The 21,367-nt window shown below is 38.6% G+C and overlaps 1 protein-coding gene across 41 annotated transcripts in view; it reads right to left on the reverse strand.

Moving 5' to 3' along the window:
- PTK2 (protein tyrosine kinase 2) overlaps nucleotides 1-21,367 on the reverse strand; it is a 198,236-nt gene that overhangs the window by 48,541 nt on the left and 128,328 nt on the right. For 18 of the 41 annotated variants that reach the window (XM_046919359.1, XM_046919376.1, XM_046919380.1 and 15 more), the window contains 5 exons: nucleotides 15,140-15,170; nucleotides 13,029-13,081; nucleotides 4,992-5,075; nucleotides 3,802-3,819; nucleotides 162-218 (listed from right to left, as the gene is read on the reverse strand). In XM_046919359.1, coding sequence (XP_046775315.1) covers nucleotides 162-218; nucleotides 3,802-3,819; nucleotides 4,992-5,075; nucleotides 13,029-13,081; nucleotides 15,140-15,170 — 243 coding nt within the window. Of the gene's footprint in view, nucleotides 1-161; nucleotides 219-3,801; nucleotides 3,820-4,991; nucleotides 5,076-13,028; nucleotides 13,142-15,139; nucleotides 15,171-21,367 lie in introns of those variants that run through there. The other 23 variants (NM_001396554.1, NM_001396557.1, NM_001396555.1 and 20 more) reach the window with 5 other exon arrangements.

Raw genomic sequence — 21,367 nt, forward strand, 5'->3', positions numbered from 1 at the left:
CTACTTGGTTTCATAACCTGAACTTGAAAGGACACTGCAGCTAAGAAGTTTTCAAACATCATCGAGCAATATGTGTGCAAAGAAAATATTCTTAAGGCTGAAATGTAAGATTCAGTCCCAAAGAAGCTGCTGGGTAGAAAAGTTCCAGTTAACATACTTACTTGATGGCATTGTATAAGTATCTTCTTCATCTATTATCTCTGCATAGTCATCTGTTTCTGTAAAGGGAGGAATTAAAGAGTTTCGGGAAAAGCAGATGAAAACACTTCTCCAAAACAGTATCTCCAATGTATCAAAGCTGATAAGTCACAATCCCCCACTTCAACTGTGCTGGGACACATTTACAATAGCATGAATAAAACTTGCTCATGCATAATTTATGGCGTGATAATGACCTCAAGTGCCAATTATGTTACGTCACATAGATGCATTCAAGAAGGAATAAAAGAAAGTTTCATTTGTATTCAGAAAAGCTTAAGTTCTCTAACTGAATCCAATCTAAACTGTTGACTTCAAAAGAAAATCCTTTTAAGAGCAAATTCAACCACAGGAAAAAAAAAAAACAAAACATTATTAACGGATTAAATTGTTTTATCTTCAATAAAGGGTGAACAATAGTTTGCTAATATTCATGTCAAAAAGCAAAACAGATGGTAAAGATGTTCCAGGGCAGCATCTACTTTACTGTCAGTGCAGCAAGGTGAGCAATTTTCTGTACTATTTCCTAAAGCAAACAGATCTTTTTTTCTCGTGCTACTCTCAGTTTTGTGTAGTAGAAATTTGCAACCAGTTTTGCTGTCTCAAATCAGCATCCTTAGAAAACATCCAGCTCTCAGAGTTTTCAGGAAAACAACAGCGTATTTCTTCCTCTGTTTAGAACTTAAGACTTTTATATCATCAGTTCTCACGACATTGTAACTGGTAGCATGTCCTGTCCTACCAGTGGTTCCTTCTGTTGCTCTGAAGAGCTTCCAGGTCATGTAAGTCATTTCCTAATGGTCAGAAATTCTCCCCTGGTTTACAAAACCAATCCACAACAGTGAGATAATCAGTCACTGCCAGGCTGTTAAACTCTATTCACCAACTTTAATTGCATAGAGGCTCTCAAAATGGAGTAATTTAAGTCCAGTGTGAGGTTTTAACAGCTGTTTTCAGGTGATTACATATTGGGCTGCCTCTGAGAGGCACAATTTGTTTCTTCTGCCCTGGAGCATATGTACAACCCTACAGCTCCTCTGCATCATTTTTAAAGGCATGATTTCTGAATGGTGAATGGGACAAAGCAAAGGTTGGGATGATCCCTTTTGGTGATAGCCCTCAGTTCAAACAAAGCCAACTCTGACAGCAGAGCAAGGCTCCTAAATATTATACAGGTACATAAACAAGAACAAATTTTCAAACAAACTCAATATTCAGCAACTAGAAAACTTAAGGTTACATATAGCATTTGAAGTTCAACACACTTTAGCAATTAAATATAGATTTATGATCCTAACTTCACAGTACTAACACAAAATTAAAGCTTTTTTTTTTTTTTCTTCCAAACCCCTGTAGGAATATCCTGTCCTCTAAAAACAGCAGATTTTACACTATTTAAATTTGTGTAAGGCACTTTCTGTTTAGGACACAGCAAAACAGAATGACCTAACCAAAATCCAATTTATTATTAAGACAGTGAACAAGTGTGAACAGGTAGCACACTCAGGGGTACTAATCACAGAATCATGGGTTGAAAAGGATCACAATGATCATCCAGTTTCAACCCCCCTGCTCTGGGCAGGGTTGCCAACCACCAGACCAGGCTGCCCAGAGCCACATCCAGCCTGGCCTTGAATGCCTCCAGCGATGGGGCACCCACCACCTCCTTGGGCAACCTGTTCCAGTGCGTCACCACCCTCTAAATCTCCAATCTCTTGGTATGTTTTTTCTCCTAGTAATACAAACTGAAGTTTTAACAGAAAGGTAAACTCTAGGTTCACCTGAAAGAATACATTAGTGTTACATCACTGTTATGAGGATAATCACTCTGCTTCTTTATAATATTTTTTTAAAGATATTTTTAACTTTTGTTAGGTGAGATATACATCAGCTAGTTTTACAAGCTGTTATTTGAGGATGATACCAAAGAGTTCTTCCCATCTGTTTAAAAAATTGACTGAATGAAAGATATTATAAACAACTTCAAGAAGAATTTAAGGAGTCCAGATAGGAAAGTGGTGTCACACTGTTCTTTAAAAAAACTAAATCATTTGTCACACTAGTTTATGGAGCAGTGCTTATGAATGTGACAAATGACTTGGCTTGCTCATCTGCCTACTTAATTTATGAAGTTCATTCATAAGCATTATCATAATTACGTGGAGCACTCTGCATGGTTTTAAGACATTGCTCAAACCTGTCCTGAAACTAAAAGGGTCCTCATAGTCAATCTAAATAAATAAAATGTTTATTTATTGTTTGCAATTAACTACATAAATATTTCCTGTTACACATTTAACACTCTGGAGAGGAACATATAATAAGAATTCAGAAAGTAATTCCTATACATGTTTGGAATCATTTCTAGGAATTAGAGGGGAAAAAAAAAAAATCAATCAAGGCATTAACAGTGACTCAGAGTGCTCTCCACAACAGATTACCAACCTCCACAACCCATGGACAGAGCCGCATTTTAAGAGACTATACTCAAGTCAGCTAAGACTGAGACTACGTCCGCTCAGAGATATTCCAGAATCCATGCAGAGCCTAAAGCAAGGCTTACTTGGGCAAGGCTCTGTAGGCTTCTTTATGGAGAAGGACACGCTGTCATGTTCCCCAGAACAGAACTCTCACAGTAAAACAGGGATTCCAGGAGTTACCCTGTTTTCAAGGCTCTCGATACTATATGAGTAAGCCAATTTGAACCTCACTAAATCTGAACATGTTTATTAAATTTCAGTGCATAACCTCCATAATAGCTTATCCCTTATTTTAAAATGCTCTTTGAAATTTCCTTCCTCATGATTTTTTTCAGAGCCCATAATATTTAGAAGATAAACACCAATACAAACCTATCTGTAGGTATCTGAAAATTAATTTCTGAATTTATGACTGAAAAAAATGCCCTTCAATTCAAGAAATTGAATGAAATAGAGATACTATTATCTTAATTTATATCTGAAAGAGAGAAAGGAGGTGTGAATTTATATCCATCTCTCACAGTTTATTCAGAGGAAGGCCACAAAACGTTATTTCTTTTTATTGTCTTCCTTTGCAAATTAAAGAACATAAAAAGCAGTACCTCTTACTTATAAGAATCAAGACACAGACACCACCAGCAGTATCAAATTGACTTTTTTTTCCAATATCAGATGAAATTCTGTAAGTAATAGTAGCAGTAATGGACTACCAATGACTTTAAAGCATCTTCTCAGCAGACTCATTTCCCATGCTGTATAGCAGCCACTGAACACACTCACTGGCCAATCCAAGCGTGTGACATAACTGTTTAAATCAAACTGAATGGACACTCTTGAAAACCGATGAACTTTCTTTGCATCATGCCAGAAGTCCCATTGCAAACACATGCAATACCACATCCCTGCGCGTTTGGAACAGATTTCCCTTTTTCAATTCGAGTATAACAGAAAGCATTGGTTGCACAGCCTGCGAAGTACAATATTTATTGGCTAATGTCCAAGAGACTGCTTTTTGATACTAAAATGTGTATAAAATTGATTACTGAAATATGCGTTAACTGCTACATGGATGTAAGAATTGCATATTGCACGTTAGTAACACACAGACTAGAAAACATATTACCGTCCCCACTAATTTCATCTGCAGATCCAGGTGGCATGCAAGGAGAGAGAAAAACAGGGGGAGAGAGAAGGGACAGAGAAAGGGAGGGGAAAATATACTATTAAATTCATGAGTAATCCAAAAGTATTCAGACTGCAGTTATCTTATATACCTGACTCAAGAGAAACCAGAAAAGTAGCGGAATTTAAGACTTCTCACCTAAAACCCAAGGGACAAAGATATGTTCTGAGAAGTTTGTATGATGAAACAGAGTTAATGACTTTTAAAAACAACATTACAGAAAAATTAAATGTGGAAGTGGAACTAGTTCTTTTAATGCATAAGGAAATATCAAATCCTGTAGTCCTTTAATCCTCTGCTACTGAATAGATCTCCTACAGCCAGATGGGTCGCTTCAATTTGGCTTTGCACGTACACGTGTGATTTTTGATAACTAGAGTTGGGGTTGACTATTTTGAAAGGAAACACACTCCTGTGCTATCACAAAAACACGAGTAAGAAATGGCACAAACTAAGCATTAATCATACAAAGCATACTAGTTATATTGAGCAACTCTACAGGAAAGCTGTTCAATGAGCACCACAGCCTACACTTCTGAAATGGCCCCATTCCACACCAATGACTACAGCACAAGCTGATGCATTTTAGATATTATTTTAAAAATGCACATTAATACTGTAAAAGTAATGCACCTGTTATTCCAATTCTTCTTACCCCTAACAAAGCCAAACTGGTCTAGACCAAGTGCTGAACCAGTATGAAGTCACAAGCATCACTGTATTCAATATTTAATTAAAAGTGATCCCAGCTGATGCTTACTGTTGCTATTCTACTTCATTCACGAGCATGCTGTAACAGGGGTCCAAGAATGAAGTCAAAATCTGTTAAAAAAAAACCCCAAGAGTACACATGGCCAGAACAGATATACAAATGAAAATATTACTGCTTGTAATTGCAGCATATGATGCTTAAAACAAAGCACTGCATTAAAATGTAGGCCAGCAAGTTTATGCCATTGCATGAATATCCAATTTGATAGACTGAAGGGGTAGCAGAAATTTAATGAGATTATTCTTGGAACTCTGTTTACCTGAGCCTGAAGTAGTAAAAAAAAAAAAAAAACAGTAACTGAGTTAGTATTTCAGCTTTTGGGTTAATAAGGCAGCCTATACAAAGAGCAGAGCAGTACCCTTAGGTGGCGGCTCATGGGAACAGAAGACGAAAGGGAGAAAGCGTCTAGCTTTCTTTACTTTATGCTGACAGTGATTGACTCCTTTACAAAGAGGCAAGAAAAGGAAAGAGAAAAACAAATTATTTAGAAATAAAAGAAAAGAGGCTGGAGAGAACATTTACAGTGAGTGAACATAAAAGTAAAGGTTTACATTATAGTTCTGTATATGCAAAATGGACATACGAATGTATTTGAAACTAAAGCACAGTTACTTTCCTTCAAATTCTTTTCTACGGCAGTAGTTATTCCCGTTTCACCTTTAAAAAGTGAGACCAGAATCTATTAAGAAGCTGGCTTTGGCCAACTACCTACACCACCCATTCACAATGCATAGGTACTGTCCATCCCAGAAGCATAACCCATTTTTGTAAGCTTCCCACTTAAGCTTGACTAGAACATCTTATGCTAAAACCCTAAGTGATGTGGCAGACTTAAACACGTAATACTGACTTTCTGGACCCTGAGAAAAAAACTTAATATGAAACAACTATTTCACATATCACAGTTACACAGAACACAAGGAAAAAGCACTGTTTCTCTATTCCAGTGAAATACAACACTGCATTTAATTAGCAAAGTGCTCAGCAGGAAGAGAGAGATTTCTAAGCAGGAGAGAACACAAGAAAGCCATGACCAACTTTACAAGGCGAGAAAGAAGGAAACAGGATGATACAAGGAACCTGAGTATAGCTGCTCCTCTTGTTTCTCATCATCTTTTCACTCCTCTCTGCTTTCATCTCTTCCCTCTCCCCTCTATCTCAGGAAATGGGAGAGATGATGCAAAACGTGCGTCAACCAAAGACTCCCACCCAGTTGCTGATACTCCCTTTCAAAATTGAGGCTTGAAGTCCAGCTGCCTTTACTGATAGAGGCTGCAGGAAGAACTGAGAGCCCAAGCTGTGCAGGAGCAGCATGCTGAACCATCGCCCCAGCAGCAGGATGGAGGAGTCTGGAAACCTATGAAGTACCAAAGGAGCTATGCTTATGCAAAAGCACAAAAGTCTTCTACCGTTCATTTTTTTTCTGACCAGAGTTTGAGGGACGATGAGAGCTGCGTTAAGTGAGTTAAATCTGGAGGGTGCATGTTGAATTTTATGCATGCAAATCTAATGGATAACTTCCTGCAATGTAGAATCCCTGCTCTGCTAAGACAATAAAGGTAAAACACAAGGGTATGATTTATTATTGTACCCGAAACATCACTTTAAAAACTGCCAGGGTGATTCAATCGTCAAAATTTATGTGACGCTGAAAGTGACAGAACATCAATCAGTGTTAAACACTGAAGGAGATGCGAAGAGGGTAAACTTACAAGTTAGTTTACAGTATTTATGTGAATTAACACATTAATGGAATCATAGGGATCTATTTTCCTCATATCACATGGCACTATGTTCTAATACAAGGCTGAGGTAACGTTCATAACAAAGCTCTAAACAGTGCAAACAGAAATAAGTCCTACAGCTATTTTTAGAGACATCTGAAGAAGTACTGAAATAAGAATAAAGGTATACAATACACTGTAGTGAAACAGAAGAACAGGTATAGAGTGACTGGAAGCGATGCAAGCTATCCGAAAGGGAAGAGATGCTTCAACTCTTGACCTGCCCACTCTAATTCAAGCCTGAAGTACTGCAGCGCTGCTACTCTTATCTGGACACATGGGAAGCAGAAGCTGGCTGAAACCTGACCCAACTTCTTCGTAAGAAGCAACCACCAAAATGAAATGGTCTTTTAATTCATCACATCCTGATGACTGATGATACTCAGGCCAACTTGTCTTCTGCATTTCAAAAGTTGTTTGTGACTCATTGTTTATAGTTTGTGCCGCTGTTCTGCTAGATTAAATGAAGAATGCTTTGCCTTAAAATTATCACATCTTCAGGTTAGCTACAGAAGTTGTTCCTCTTGGCAAAATCAATTCTAAGAGCAAAAAAGAATGTTCAACTCTGTCTAGAAAACCCCTGCTTGGAATGAATTCTACTTTGATTTACACCATTCCACACTGACTTTAGCCAGTGATATGCTGGCTTCTACCTAAATGCCAACAGAGCTCAGAAATGCTGCTGCAAACAGAACTCACAGGATTCCTTCTGTTTTGTTTAGTGCCTCTCCCAAATACTAAGCACTCTTAAAGTTGCTGCATACCAAAAGTCCATACCACTTTCTATTTTACAAGGGGCACTATGATGCTAGAGGGCAGTTGCTCCTGGAGCTCCTTATCTGGACAGCGTGAGCAGAGAATGAAGGCTGGAAAAGGTAACATTCCTTTCTATTTTAGTCTATATTCCTGAAACAGTTTGGGAAAAAAAAAGGGGGAGTGGGGGGGGGAACATCTGTGGAAGGAATAAATATAGTTGTTTTCAAGCTCTGAAATAAAGTGGGTACTATGCAGCTGAAATATTTACAGAACATGTCTGTCAAAGCAAACATGCTTATACATAAACAACAACAAAAAACCAATGTAAAAATACATGGAACATCTCTTCAGTCATACTACAGAAGTGTCTGCTTATATTAAAAAAATGGATGGTAAAGGAGGAGTGCAGGAGGGGGAAGAACTGTAAGCAATGATGGAGATTGATGAAATCAATGCTGTACATTTCCAGGCACTGACAGAGCTCATACGGTCATCACAGTTCATTCTGGTCTCACTGTGCTTGAAAAGAAGCATTTTAGTGAGTTTAAGATACAAAGAGATAACACCTGCCTAGTCAACTGCCATGAGAAGCCTAACACTGTAATTTATCATCATTAGGGGTATTTAAAAGCATATTATCTTATTACTAATCAGAATAGCTGGGTGAGTTAAAAGTACCTTCTTTTTGGAGACTAATGACTTGCTAAAGGTTTGTAAGGGTAATCTGCCAAAAAAAACAAACCTTGGACTCAAATGCTTCCCAGTCCTGCAACCACGCAGCAGAGCTACAGCTGTACAGACTCTGTATTCCTCTAATTACTTGATAATTAGAACGTGTAACTACGCAGTTTGTGCTAACAGTGCCAGTCTTCAGAAAAATGAGCTGTCAAACATGACATAATTGAGTGAACAGAGAGAAGCCCTAAGCAGTTAAGATAACGGTTTTTTATCTTAATAAATTGCATACAATTTTCAACACTGTCTTTTTGTAGTGACTTGATAAAATGAGCATGCTTCCAAAAATACCTGCTTTACAACCATGGGCAAAAACACCTTTTTACCCTACCAAAGTATTGAAAAGGTGCTGGAAAACGTTCAGTCCTAGACAAGAAAGTCATTCAGAAATGAGCACAGTGCAGACTTTCATTTTAGTGCAGGATTATGAGACAGAGCACGCACGGTGCTTTGCAAGTAGAAGTGATTCAACAGAATCACATTTGCCTTTCCATTCTTGCCCATAGCACTGCTTGTGATTAGCCCTCATCGTTAACAGACTTTCTGGTCACCTGGCACGCCAGCACTGTCTGTATTAAGAACATTCATAATTGCTGTAATAGTGAAATCAAACGGTGGTTTTTTGTGTGCTGTTTGTTGTGCTTTGACAGTTGGCTCTAGCTGTGTTTCGTATTGCTCTAGGTAACCAACTGGAAGCCTCCCTCCTCAATGAACTGCACCATGCTCTGCATCTACGCCTATTTCCTTCAAAAGAGTATATTTAATTCAAATTTAAATCTCAGCCAAATGAAATGACTAAGGTGACAGCTACTTCAAACTCAGCATCTCATAAATTGCCCCTCAGAGAAGAGCTATCTTCTCTATGTCATTTCACTGCCACTGTCATAATCAGGAGTTAACTACGTTAAGTGATTTAAGTGGAATGACATTACACTAGGAGTCTGTGATTTTAAGGTAGGAACAAGAAGCTGGCAGAGAAACCTCTGTTTCAGGATTCTAAAATGCTAATACTTCAACCATAAAACTCTCTCTAGAAGACCCAGTTTCTCCTACACAGGGCATGAGCAGTACAACTATTAGACACTTATGCCATGGTATAACCTACAGCTACTCCTTTCAACTTTAGTTTTAAAATGCTCTATGTGCTGAGAACAGCCACGTCAACTACGGATCAGGACACAACAAACAAATTTCTCTTTCAGTTACCTATTTCCCTAATAAAAGGTCTGGTCTAGAATCTGTTGTTTAGATGGCTTAAAGCAGCTTCCTTGCCTTAACATCTGACTTAGTTTCAGCTGGGATGGAATTGTTTTCTTCAGAGTGTCTGTTATGATGCTATGTTTTGGTTCTGCACGTAAAACAACGTTGATAACACACCAATGTTTAGAGCTGCTGCTAAGAAGTGCTGCACATAGCCAAGGCACTTCCCAAAGAAGGACCCAAGGAGCTGGGAGGGAACAGAATTAGGACAGCTGACTTAAACTGGCCAAAGGGTATTTTCCACACCATATGACATCATGTGGAAGGAGTTTTGAAGGGGGTGGGGGTTCATCTCTTGCTCTCTTCTGCTGCTTGGAGGGCTAGCTGGGCATTGATCGGGGGGTGGTGAGCAACTGCTTGTGCATCACTTGTTAAATATATTTATATATACACATATATTTGTCATAATTATTATCCTTTTCTCTATCTTAGTAAATAGCTTTATCTCAACCCACAAGTTTTACTTTGGTTTGTTTTGTATTCCGTACCCCACCCCGCTGGGAAGGGTGGGATTGAGTGAACAACTGTGTAGTGTTCTTACTATATAGTTATATATATACATATATACTTATTATAATATGTAACTGACAAGGTAAGTTATTGTTTTTGGAAATATGTACATCAGGAAATATGTGCATCACCTTACTAAGACTAATGGCTGCTACTTCAAAACTAACTGCTGGCCAAAATAAGTTTCTGTAGACTAGAGCAGGGCATTTTAATAAGATGCTTCCAAGCAAAACAGCAGGAAACCTGGTCAATAAAGTCACAGTAAAGTGCTACGTTCCTTCTTACAAATTAGATGTACTATTTGCACACAGCCAATAATTTAGCCTTACTCTTTCCTGCGTGTGCCCTCTTGGCCAAGCAGAAAGAACACTTTTCTAAAGCAGAAGACAGAAGTAGACAGAGAGGGAGATACAAGGTGGAACCATCCAACTATGAACTAGAACACTGCTCACTTCTAATGAGTCAGTAATTTTAACAAAAACACCATATGTATACCAAAGAAACGCAACTCATATTTAACTGGGCTTTTAATTTATATATGAACAAACAGATAAATGTAATATTTGAGGTATAAAATTACTACTATGTTCAAAAAACTTCTTACTTGCACGTAATAAAAGACAATGCCTGTTGTAAGAAGTATTAATTTTAAAGAGGTAAGACAAAGAATACCAGAACAGAGAAAGCCACAGTGAAACCTGGCTCAGTGACACATGGTCATTAGGGAACATTTCTTGGCTCCCAGGTTCAGCAATTTGCTGCTTGTTCCTGGAACCAACTTCACCCTTCACTAGTTTGAAAAGGTCTTTATTTAAAGCTAGGGTTTAAAAAAAAGAATATTTAGAAACCTTGAATCTCTGTATGCCTTGGAATATTGAAAGACTTGGAAAGAACAAGTTTTCATTTCACTAGACCAGAAATATTTCAAGGTGGATTAATACATAATTCAAACAGAAAGACAAAACGTCTTTCATTAATAAGCTCATTTTCAACCCTATGAAACTTCAGACAAATACCTGCACTTTTAGAGCACCAAATCATGTTCTATGTCAGCATTCAGCTATTGCTTGGATCCAAAGAGTGGTAGGGAACTCACTTTGAAATTTTCCTTTAGAAGTAAGGTGATAAATGCTATAAATACGTCTGACTGCTAGATTTTCCTGCAGAATAACTTGTTTATGATTCTTACTATTTAGTGTTAGCACTGGGAGAGGTCTAAATAAAGAACAGCAATCTCACTGCAACAAAGAGCTGAGTTAATTTATGATTTAAACCGTCCAAAGGCATGAATGATATTACAGCTGTCAGAAAGTTACAAAAGATCGTCTTATTTGAAGTCCTTAGCTCTGAGGCATTTAAATGTCACCAGAGAAAAGCTCTTATTCTCCAAACCAAGATAGCATCATCCACAGCTGGCTTTGCACTGGATGCTGTCAGCTGTCAGACTCTGCTGACCTGTAACTCTCGGGTTAGCTGAACATAATGTACATCTGTTGTCTCTGTTGTTCCATATGATGTATCAGTTACATGTGACAACAGGAGGGGACTTCTTCACATCTACATGAAGTGCTGCCTCATTTATAACAAGTTAATTCCTTAGGGTACACCGAAATTCCCAAGGAGAAATTGCTATCACTCAACTTTATGGCTTCAATTCAATATCCTGACATCCATGGCACACTTCAAAGTAATCTGGGGGCAAAACCAAACCAAAACAGAAACAATAAAAAGAGGATTTCATTATTCTCTGTGCCTTTCTTAAGAAGAACAAACCCTTGAGACTGAATAATAAATGCAGTAGTTCTAATCATTCCAGTATTATGTCACTGTTTCCAATGGTTTGAAACATGGTACAGGACACAAGTACAATGATTTCACTGAGGAAAGATATAAAACCTTACTACAAAAGAAGAATACATTATTGGTTTTGATTTTGGTACTAGAAAGAAAGACAAGGGCCTATGCTGGTTTTAATTGACTGTTTTGCTTCTGTCATTATAAGCCAGCTTTGTACTTTACAACTTCTTTGAATGCTCACCTCCTGCATTTTGCCAGATGCTACCCTCCAACCCTGGCTCCGCAGCAAAGCTCCTGTTTGGCTATCAGTCACCTACATGCGATGCCCTACACAGCAGAGGTATGTGGTATCACAGCTAACTTCCCTACATTCACATCAAACCACTTCTTCAAAAGAGTAGAGAAGAATGAAAAGAGAGAACATGCTTATCATGCTTCATGCTCATCTCCCTCAGGGCCCTAAACCTGGCTTGGCCAGTTGCTGTTTGACTCTGAGAGGTAATGTTAACCAATGAAGATCTGTTATACCTCTGCAGCTTGATAAATATTTTAATTGCAGATCCTCTCACCTATGCTCTTGCACAAGGTCTATATATGGACTTCTTAAACACCTTTAGAAAAGCTTAAGTGTGGGGATGGGAATCTGAAAAGTAGGAAATGAATCAAACATCTATCTATCATTTCTCCTTCTTCTCTGTTTCCTAAATACGTGCCACTAAATGGTCACAAAAACATTCCAGTGGAGCTGTAGCCTTCCTCTAAGTTAAGGAACATTCCACAGGGTCACAGTAATGGTTGTTGAGGTCTGTGGTCAAACACTACAAATCTATATAGACGTACCACAATCTTAATAACACTTCCACACTGCAAATCTCCTTTACAGATAGTATGTATAAGTACTTAATAATGCATTTCCTACTGAGACATTGAATCAATCCCTCAACAGGATTTATTGAGAGCCTGTAAAATAAAAATGTTCTCTCTGGAGGATGAAAACTTAAAAAAAAAAAACACAACAACACCGTAACACAGAAATTTTAGAAGCCTGTAAGCTATAGAAACAACACATACTACATTACATGCTCATCCTTCAATTAGCTTGAGGTTTTCAACAGCAAAAACTTAAGTGCTTTGATCTAAACAGCAGCTACAACAAATTAGCTATTAAGTTTCTTCTTTCAGAAGTGATGATTGATATTTAATGGCTTATTTTCACTTTTCAAAGCTACTCCCTCACAATTAACACATCCTCAGGTAATTCAAGATGGATAGTTTTGGTGACGTGTAGCCTAAGTGGAAATACTGACAGTCAGCCTTGCCTTCAAGTATCCTGCCCTGCTTCCCCGCACAGATGTAGCTATTCTCACAAGCAACACTACACAGTAGGATACCCAGAAAAGTTTCTCTTTATGAATTCTACTGCAAAGTCAGCACAGCTATGGTCTTGGGAAAATCAACAGCCATGGAGCAAGAAGCGAGCTAACTGTGAGCAAAAATCTGTCTAAACATCTGCTAGCTGTACAAATAAACTTGCACTTTTTCCAGAGCCTTACCTGATACAGAGACTGTGTGCGACCTTACTCCTTGCTTCTCATTGTTGGCCAGCCTGTAAAACAGAGGTTTGAATCGCTGAATGCTGTACATTCTTCACGGTCACATACACTGTGAATTCATCCTAACAGGGCACCTACTGTAATTAGCAGGGCCAATCCATTTTCCACAGTGACACATTTTGAGGGGGAGAGAAGTCAGAAAGGAACCTACCACTTCAAACTCAGCTGGGGGAGTGAGAGTACAGAAAATGCGTTACCATTTTAATTAGAAAGCAACTTGGCAACAACAGAACAAACTTTGAGAAAAGCAAGAGAAACAAAACTGTTAAAAAGTTGTAAAGTTAAGCAGTGCATGTCTAAATGTTGCCACTGTACACAATTTGATGGTCTTCCAACTTTTTGTATTCAATACTGGAAACATAAGTTATGAATTGAGTTTTCGTCTGTAAGCTGATTTATTTTATGGAGCAATTTTAAATTGATTTGCCTATCACGTAAATGAAGAAAAACAATTACAATTAAACTTTTTTAGCTATAAAAGTTGACTACTAACGAATTCCAATGAATTCTTCCAGTAACTTATCTCGCATACATGTGTGTATATAACCATAGTTTTAATGCTATGAGAGAAGAGTACAGCAATTTATGCTTTGAGAAATCTGAAATTTCATCTGCCAAAGGCCAATCTTTCCAGATGGTGCTGGCTAGTACGTCAACACACGTGACAAAAGACCATTCCCCTGCTGTCTGCTGAAACGCACATGTGGTGCTCTTGTTTAAACAGACTCAACAGTACAATGCCAGTTTTAGTAAATTGTCCCAAAAATGGGAAGAAGTTCCTACTTCAAACCTCAATTTATCCTAGAAATCCTTACTAACAGAAAAAACCCAAAAACATTAGAATGAAATTTCTATAATTAGAAGGTTATTCTGTTTTTCTCAGTTTGTTCAAGTAAAAGTTTCATCTGCTATGTGAGTGCACACTGTTTACCAATCGTACTGCTTCCTGCCTTGACTTTCATTTGTTTTTCCTCCCTGTATTTTATCTCTTCTCTTTCTGCACTGTGAGCAATCTACCACCTGGCTAGTGAGGGCTGCAGCAGGACCTGCAAAGGAAGAGCATCCAAGTGGCCTTTTTCTTCCTGAATCAGAAATAAATCATGTTCCATACTGCATTCAGTACTTTAAAAGGTAAGAACAAAAATGGTAGGTTCACTCTAGGAGTTAAGGAAGAAACAGAATGAGGTGGCTGGATCAGAGTAGTACAGTTCCTGATCCGCAAAGGAAAAACAAAGAAGACACAATAAACTGCTAAATTTCTTACAGTCTTTCAACCATTATCTCTGGCTACTGGATACTGCCTGATAAGGCTCAAGGAAAGCAAAGAATTATTAGAATCAAATAGCTCAGATAGAGTATCTCCATTAAACTACTCACAGAAAAAGAAATCAGATCTATTTGCCAGATATAGATTGTCAACACATTTATAATCATTATTGCATACGAATTTTGATACATAACTACATTTAAAAAAAATAGATTAAGAACTGTTTGCTCTATGAATGCTACTCTTTACCACACTCGAACCTGGAGATATCAACTCAGACTGACCCCATTATGGAAATATAATTTGAAAAAAGAGACATAAAAGATTTACAATATGAAGAAAATTTCTGTATTTTGCATAAGCCGTAAAGCAGACAAGTAGGAAAACCAACACTGCAGACTGACCTACAGAGAGGCTGAAATGACAATACATGGACTGCTATGCATCATTCCTGCAATTAAATTTACTCATGGATTCAAAATAAATAGCCTGAATCCCAGTCAGGCTTTTTCCAAAACATCCTACTTTTGTTACTGTCAAGTACCATTGATGCATTATGCGTTTTCTTCCCTCAAATTTTATTTGTGGTATCTCTATAGCTTAATGCTGCTGTCAGTCATTTATGTCCCATGGTTCCAAGTGACTGCCTGCTATTTGTCCCAGAATCCAAAGGCAACAATAAAAATTAAGCATGTATAAAAAGTGCCAAGTGTCACCTAAACAAAACTACTTTTGAAAACATTTTTTGAACTACGTATATGTAAAAAGAAAGTATTAAACTCACTTTGGTATTGATGGTAAAGCTCTTTCACCTTCTGTGTGAAGAAGAAGAAAACAGAATTAAAATTATATTTCAGTTTCCAAATGACCTTTCTCAATGTCCAATACATACAAGGCTGAAATAGTAATTTCCCTGGAAGGTTGTGATGATTGTGTTGACTCATAAGACCATTCAATACTTATATCAACAGCAGCACACCAACACAGCTCCTTCCAACTAGCAACGCATACATTCTGGTAAAGTCTTATCTGAGAATAATAATGTATACAGAATATGAGACTTTTTTATTCAAAATAAGTAACTCTGATAAATAACCTGCAAGAGGTAGGACAGAAATCTCATCTCTCTACTGAGAAATACTTCTCTCATTTCCAAGACATGCTAAGTGTATATACAATACACATGTAAATACAGTATATAAATATATACACATTAATATACCATATACACACACAAATAGGAATACCAAAATCAACGTAGACTTCCAAACAAGACTACTGATATAAATCATTAATGTATTCAGCATATAATATTAACTTCACATTTGGTTGAAATTATACACCAGTAATGCCTAGAAGCCAGAGATGAGGTTGTCTCCTCATAAACTATCTTCAAATCCTCTGCCAATCTTTCTTTGATAATGGCCCTGCATATAAAAGCTTGGATAGAAATCAAGTATTTTCTCTCCTATCTCTTTGATGAGACACTCATTACACATGTGGAGAAGGAGGATGGGGAAATTACTAATCCTTTAGTAAAACAGCAACAATTTGAAGTAGATTGAAGTATGCAGGGAAGGACAGAAAGACGGCAATTAAAACAAGCATCTTCCTCCAAATCACGACAGCACTGATAAAGCAACCTGAGAGAAAATGGAAGAGCCACGCTTTCAGAAAACAGTGATGAAGAATGTTTACAGAAAAAAGTAATTTCCAGTTTGTCGTCATCCTATGTTAAATTGCTGAGAACAGGTTATGCTCTTCCTCTGCCCACTGCACTGACCAAAATGTACATGTAAAATTTCCAGGAAGTAACCAAAAATGCCCCATCTCTTCTCTGCTCTTGTGTGGACTTGGGCTGCACATCCTCCTCCCTCCCTCCAAAACAAGTCCACATCCTCCAGATCCAGTTACAAAGCTACGGAGTTTGGAGATTGGAGCAAAAAGAGACAGGCTCAATTTTAATTAAAAGTGTAGAAGGGCGGGAGGGTCCACCATAAAGTGCAGAAAGGAAAAGAGAGCTGCACCTCAGGGTCAGATGAGGCTGCTGCAAAGGAAGATATAGGAAAGAAAGGAAACAAAGAGCTGCAATTTTTGGAGATGGCACTGTAGCTTTGCAAAGCATCTGAGCAAGCACCTTGGAACTGGAGGGTGGAAGAATGACAGAAAGTTTATACAAGAAGCATGAGGCAGAAGAGGACATAAAGGTATTGTAAAATGTTAGAGGAAATGATAACTTCATGAAAAGGAAAGAAAAGTCAAAGATTCAGAAAGATACTGTGGAGTGACAAGTACAAGAGCAGAAGCTTGAAGGTCACAGCCTGGCACCAAAAGGATTGGAGATGAGGGGTTATCCAAAAAACAGAGACCAGAATGGGCACAAGAGGGATTCATACTGGGTAGAAATAGACAAAAGACATCAAGCTTGGAGAAACAGGCATAAGAGTCCTGCCCAGCACTGTGCAGTCCTCCCTAGGATTGGGAATAAGACTCAGAAGCTTAAGTGCCAGCTGGTATCTCCTGATACTTCCATCAGCTGTCAGTCTGTGAAAGCATCCTGTATTCCAGCCTGCATAACTTGATAGTTATGATGCTGCTGGTTACTCCAACACCTCTCCTACATTTGGCAACGAATTTAATGGTGAATCAGGTGTTACTGATATAACAGACCTGCAGTACACTGTTTTTAAAGGCTTAGGAAATGATATGAACATACAGAACTCCGTGTTAAAAGAACCATATTGAATTGCCAAGTTAATCATTTGATATTTTTAACTCAAGATAACTGGAGTACAATTAATGAACTGCTATTCAAACTAACTATCCTTGATATTGAAAAGGGAGTTCAATTGCATATTAACTACACACTATTCAAAACTGTCTTCTAAAGATGGAATTTTTAATTTCCTCTTTTGTGCATGTGTGGAACATATCAGTATCGTATTTCAGGACTTGAGAAACAATTTTGTAACACAGAGGGACCTGAGTGCTTTGTTCAAAGATTTCAACTGCAGATAAGATTGTTTCTCTCTCCTGTAAACAGACTCCAAACCCTCTAAAAAGAGAGAAATCCAATACAGGCAGCAACTGGCAGTGTAAGCTGAAGTCACTAGCTACATATCAAAAAAGATCTAAGAGAAATAAATACAAAATCTAACTTTCCAGGGCAATATTAAGTTTCCTTAAACACATTTCCCACTCTGCTTCTGCAACTCCCAACTTCACTTACTGGTGCGAAAAATAAAGCAAGGATCATATCGTAACATCTCTCACAACAGAATGCTGATTCTACTTGGCAAGAAACCCATTTACGGATTTTATGAGATAAGGAGAATGTGAATAGAGGTGGAATTACATAGCTAGCAAGTAATATCATGGAGGGATACAGGATTGATCTGAGATTAAAGAAGCATTTCGTAAGACTTTGGAGTTCGTGATTTGATTAGCATTCTGTTAGTACATTTATGTTTTTGTGATTGTTTGCTTTTAAGAAAGCTACTGTATTTTCCACTTCAGCCACAGAAAGCAGGGACATTAAAAAGCAGAGCACAGCAAACAACAGGTAGAACCAGTAGCTCTAAAATGGGCAAGACGTAAATGACAGACGAACTGCTCTAAACACAAAAATATAATTCTGATGATGCTGGAATGAAGAACTGTGATGGAACTGGAGAAAGGCAGCGTGCATGAAATGCCACCTGGTGCAGTACTGCATTCAGCTCTGGAGCCCCCAACATGACACTGACCTGTTGGAGCAGATAGATCTAGCAGACAGCCACGAGAATGATCAGAGAGATGGAGCACCTTTCACAGAATCAGAGAATGGCCTGGGTTGGAAGGGACCTCAAGGATCATGAATCTCCAACCCCCCTGCCGGGCAGGGCCACCAACCTCCCCATTTACTAGACCAGGTTGCCCAGGGCCTCATCCAACGTGGCCTTGAACACCCCCAGGGATGGGGCATCCACAACCTCTCTGGGCAGCCCGTTCCAGCACCTCACCACTCTCCTGGTAAAGAACTTCCCCCTAACATCCAACCTAAATCTTCCCTCTTTCAACTTAAAACCGTTCCCCCTTGTCCTGCTGTTATCTACCCTTTCAAAGAGTTTACTCCCTTCCTGTCTATAGGCTTTCCAATAGAGACAGGCTGAGAGAGTTGGGGTTGTTCAGACAGGAAAAGAGAAGGCTCCAGGAAGACTTTATAGTGGTCCTCCGGTATCTAAAATGAGTCTATGGTAAAGGTGAAGAGGAACTCTTTATCAGAGAGTGTAGTGATAAGACCAGAGGTAACAGCTTTGAACTAAAAGAGGGAAGATTTAGATGAAATATAAGGAAGAAGTTATATTGTGTGAGGGTGGTGAGGCACTGGAACACATTGCTCAGAAAAGCTGTGGATCCGCAAAAAAGTTCAAGATCAGGTTAGATGGGTACTTGGTCAAAAGGAACTAGTGGGAGGTGTCCCTGCCCAAGGCAGGGGGTTGGAACTGGATGATCTTTAAGGTCCCTTCCAATCCAAAGCATTATATGATTCTTCAAGAGTGAAAAAAGATTTGTCCAGTGCAATAAAGATGTAAGCAACTGTAGATGTGAGCTGATATAACTGTAGCTATGAGCTGAGGCAAGGAAATGATGAGGATGGAGAGAGGAAAGTAGAGACCCAAGGACAAGTTAAAGGAATGTTCATTTCCAGATTGGTTAAAAAAAAAGGCTGCATTCATGGCTTCTATGTAACTAAACCTCCACTATTTTTGATCATTTTTCCTGTCCTTGGGCTGCAGAAAGCATGATTGATTTTATTCTCAGTAGCAACAGAGCAATGCTCTGAATAGATCTGGCCCCTTACCCTCTTGGTTGATGTGAGAGCAGCGGTAGACAACATGGCAGCCCTGGGGAGAAGGAAGGAGAATGCAGAGCTGCTCATGAGCAATATCTGGTATATGCAGGAAATAGCACTGATCAGTCACAATGGACAACATCCCTTTGACTGCTGGAGAGGAGTCCCAAGTAGACAGTCAAGACATTGACAGGGAGAACAGGAAAAATAAGCATATCATAGAATCATTTAGGTTGGAAAAGACCTTCAAGATCAAGATTATCCACACACCTCTTATATACCCTCAGGGATTGGGATTCCACCACTTCCCTGGGAAGGCTGTTCCACTGCCTAAGCACTCATGAAAAAATTTTTACTCATGTCCAATCTGAACGGTACTGGTGCAACTTGGGGCTGCTTCCTTGTGCCCTATCGCTTGCCATTTGAGAAAAGAGAACAGTATTTCCTCACCATAACCTCCATACAGTAGTTACAGAGCATGATGGGCTCTCCCTTCAGCCTCCTCTCCTCCAGACACAACAGCCCCATTTCCCTCAGCAGCTCCTCATATGTCTTGTTTTCCAGCCCCTTCATCAGCTTCACTGCTCTTCTCTGCACACCCTCAAGCACCTTCTCACCTTAATAACCTTCTGGTAGAGAGGGGCCCAAAGCGAACATGACATTTGAAGTAAGGCCTCCTCGTGCCATGTACATGTTTAAACATTACTAAGTGATCTCAACAGATTAAGAGAAATTGGATCACTAGCAGATAGCAGGACAGATTATATCACAAAAACACAGGTTTCTTACAGTAAGCAAGGAAGATTTTTATTTAGTGAGCTGAGTATTGTTATGATATTTGAAAAGAAGAAACCTCAGGGAAAAAAAAGTTTTTTAACTGCAAGGATTCTGTTAACGTTTGCATAAGGAGGAATGTTCCAAAGTGCTATATAACATTCCTTTAAATGAATCACTGTTTCATTGCTCTCTGTTAATATATATGCTAATATAGATACCATGCAAATAAGTAAACCTCCTCTATGGATTTATTTTGCAGTAGTGCCTACAGGCAAACCATAGTGCACAGCATAGTTGTACCTAGCACAGTATGACAGAAAAAAAATCAGAAATCTTGCCTTGAAAAGTGCTTAGTGAGTCTAGAAGACATAACAACTGAATGATAAGCAAGTCAAATCAGAGGGATTAAGGAATTAGAAAGAGGTGAAAATAAAGCATATCAGTTTTCATTGCCACTTGTAGCAGCAGTAAGCTAGGACCCATTAGCCCAGTTAGTCTTACATGGCAGTTGCTTATATGCACCATGGAACAGGTTATGCTAACAAGAACACAGTAAATCCTGTAGAGATTTTGGTTGGGAGCTTTTCCCTTGATTGTACAAGAACAGCATAGAGGAAAATAGAGTTTGGCAGAGAAATGGCAAGAGATATGCCTGGAGCACAATCAGTGCTCAGCGGTGCTGAGCTCAGAGCTCAAACAGTGAACAGCAATTGAAGATAGTGAATTGGATAAATAGAGCTAAGACTTCAGGAAGACCTTAACTGCCTGTGGAAATCAGCATTTTTATGTACATAAGAAACAGAAGCCACCCCAGTTTCAAAGAAACAAGTTGATAATGGCACTGACAGCAGAAACTAAATGGAGCAGATTTCTGAAACATTACCAATGCAAAAATGGAAAGAACTGTCTACTATGGCCAAAGCTGACAAATCGCCAATCCACTGGTGGTACTGGAAGGAAAGTCTTGGGGAGTGAATAAAGGGGATTGTAAGAAATCCCAAATCACGATTTTTCAGAAAAGGTAAGAAACTGTGAATATTTTTCAGATAAAAACAGGCATAAAAGATGATTCTCAGAGGTATAAAATAAACGAGAGAAGCAATGTCAACTTTATTGTTGGAAGAAATATAAACTACCATCATTACTGATGCTAGCTTGTCCTTTTGGTGTTCAGTTTTGGTGCTAATGGCTCATCATCACTGAATTGCATGCAATGCTGGCCAGAAGAGTGGAATTTGTGTTGAAAGGGAGTATCTTCCTTTGTATGGGGACAAAGTCACATGACTAATGCAAATTCCAACAAAGCTGCATGTTGTAGCTACCAGTCAGTTGCACGCTTTAAGAATCAGAAGAAACACATGCATTTAAGAATAACTTGAACAATCTTGAAGTGTTATCAAG

The sequence above is a fragment of the Gallus gallus genome, chromosome 2 (assembly GCF_016699485.2).
Source record: "Gallus gallus isolate bGalGal1 chromosome 2, bGalGal1.mat.broiler.GRCg7b, whole genome shotgun sequence".
Taxonomy (NCBI): domain Eukaryota; kingdom Metazoa; phylum Chordata; class Aves; order Galliformes; family Phasianidae; genus Gallus; species Gallus gallus.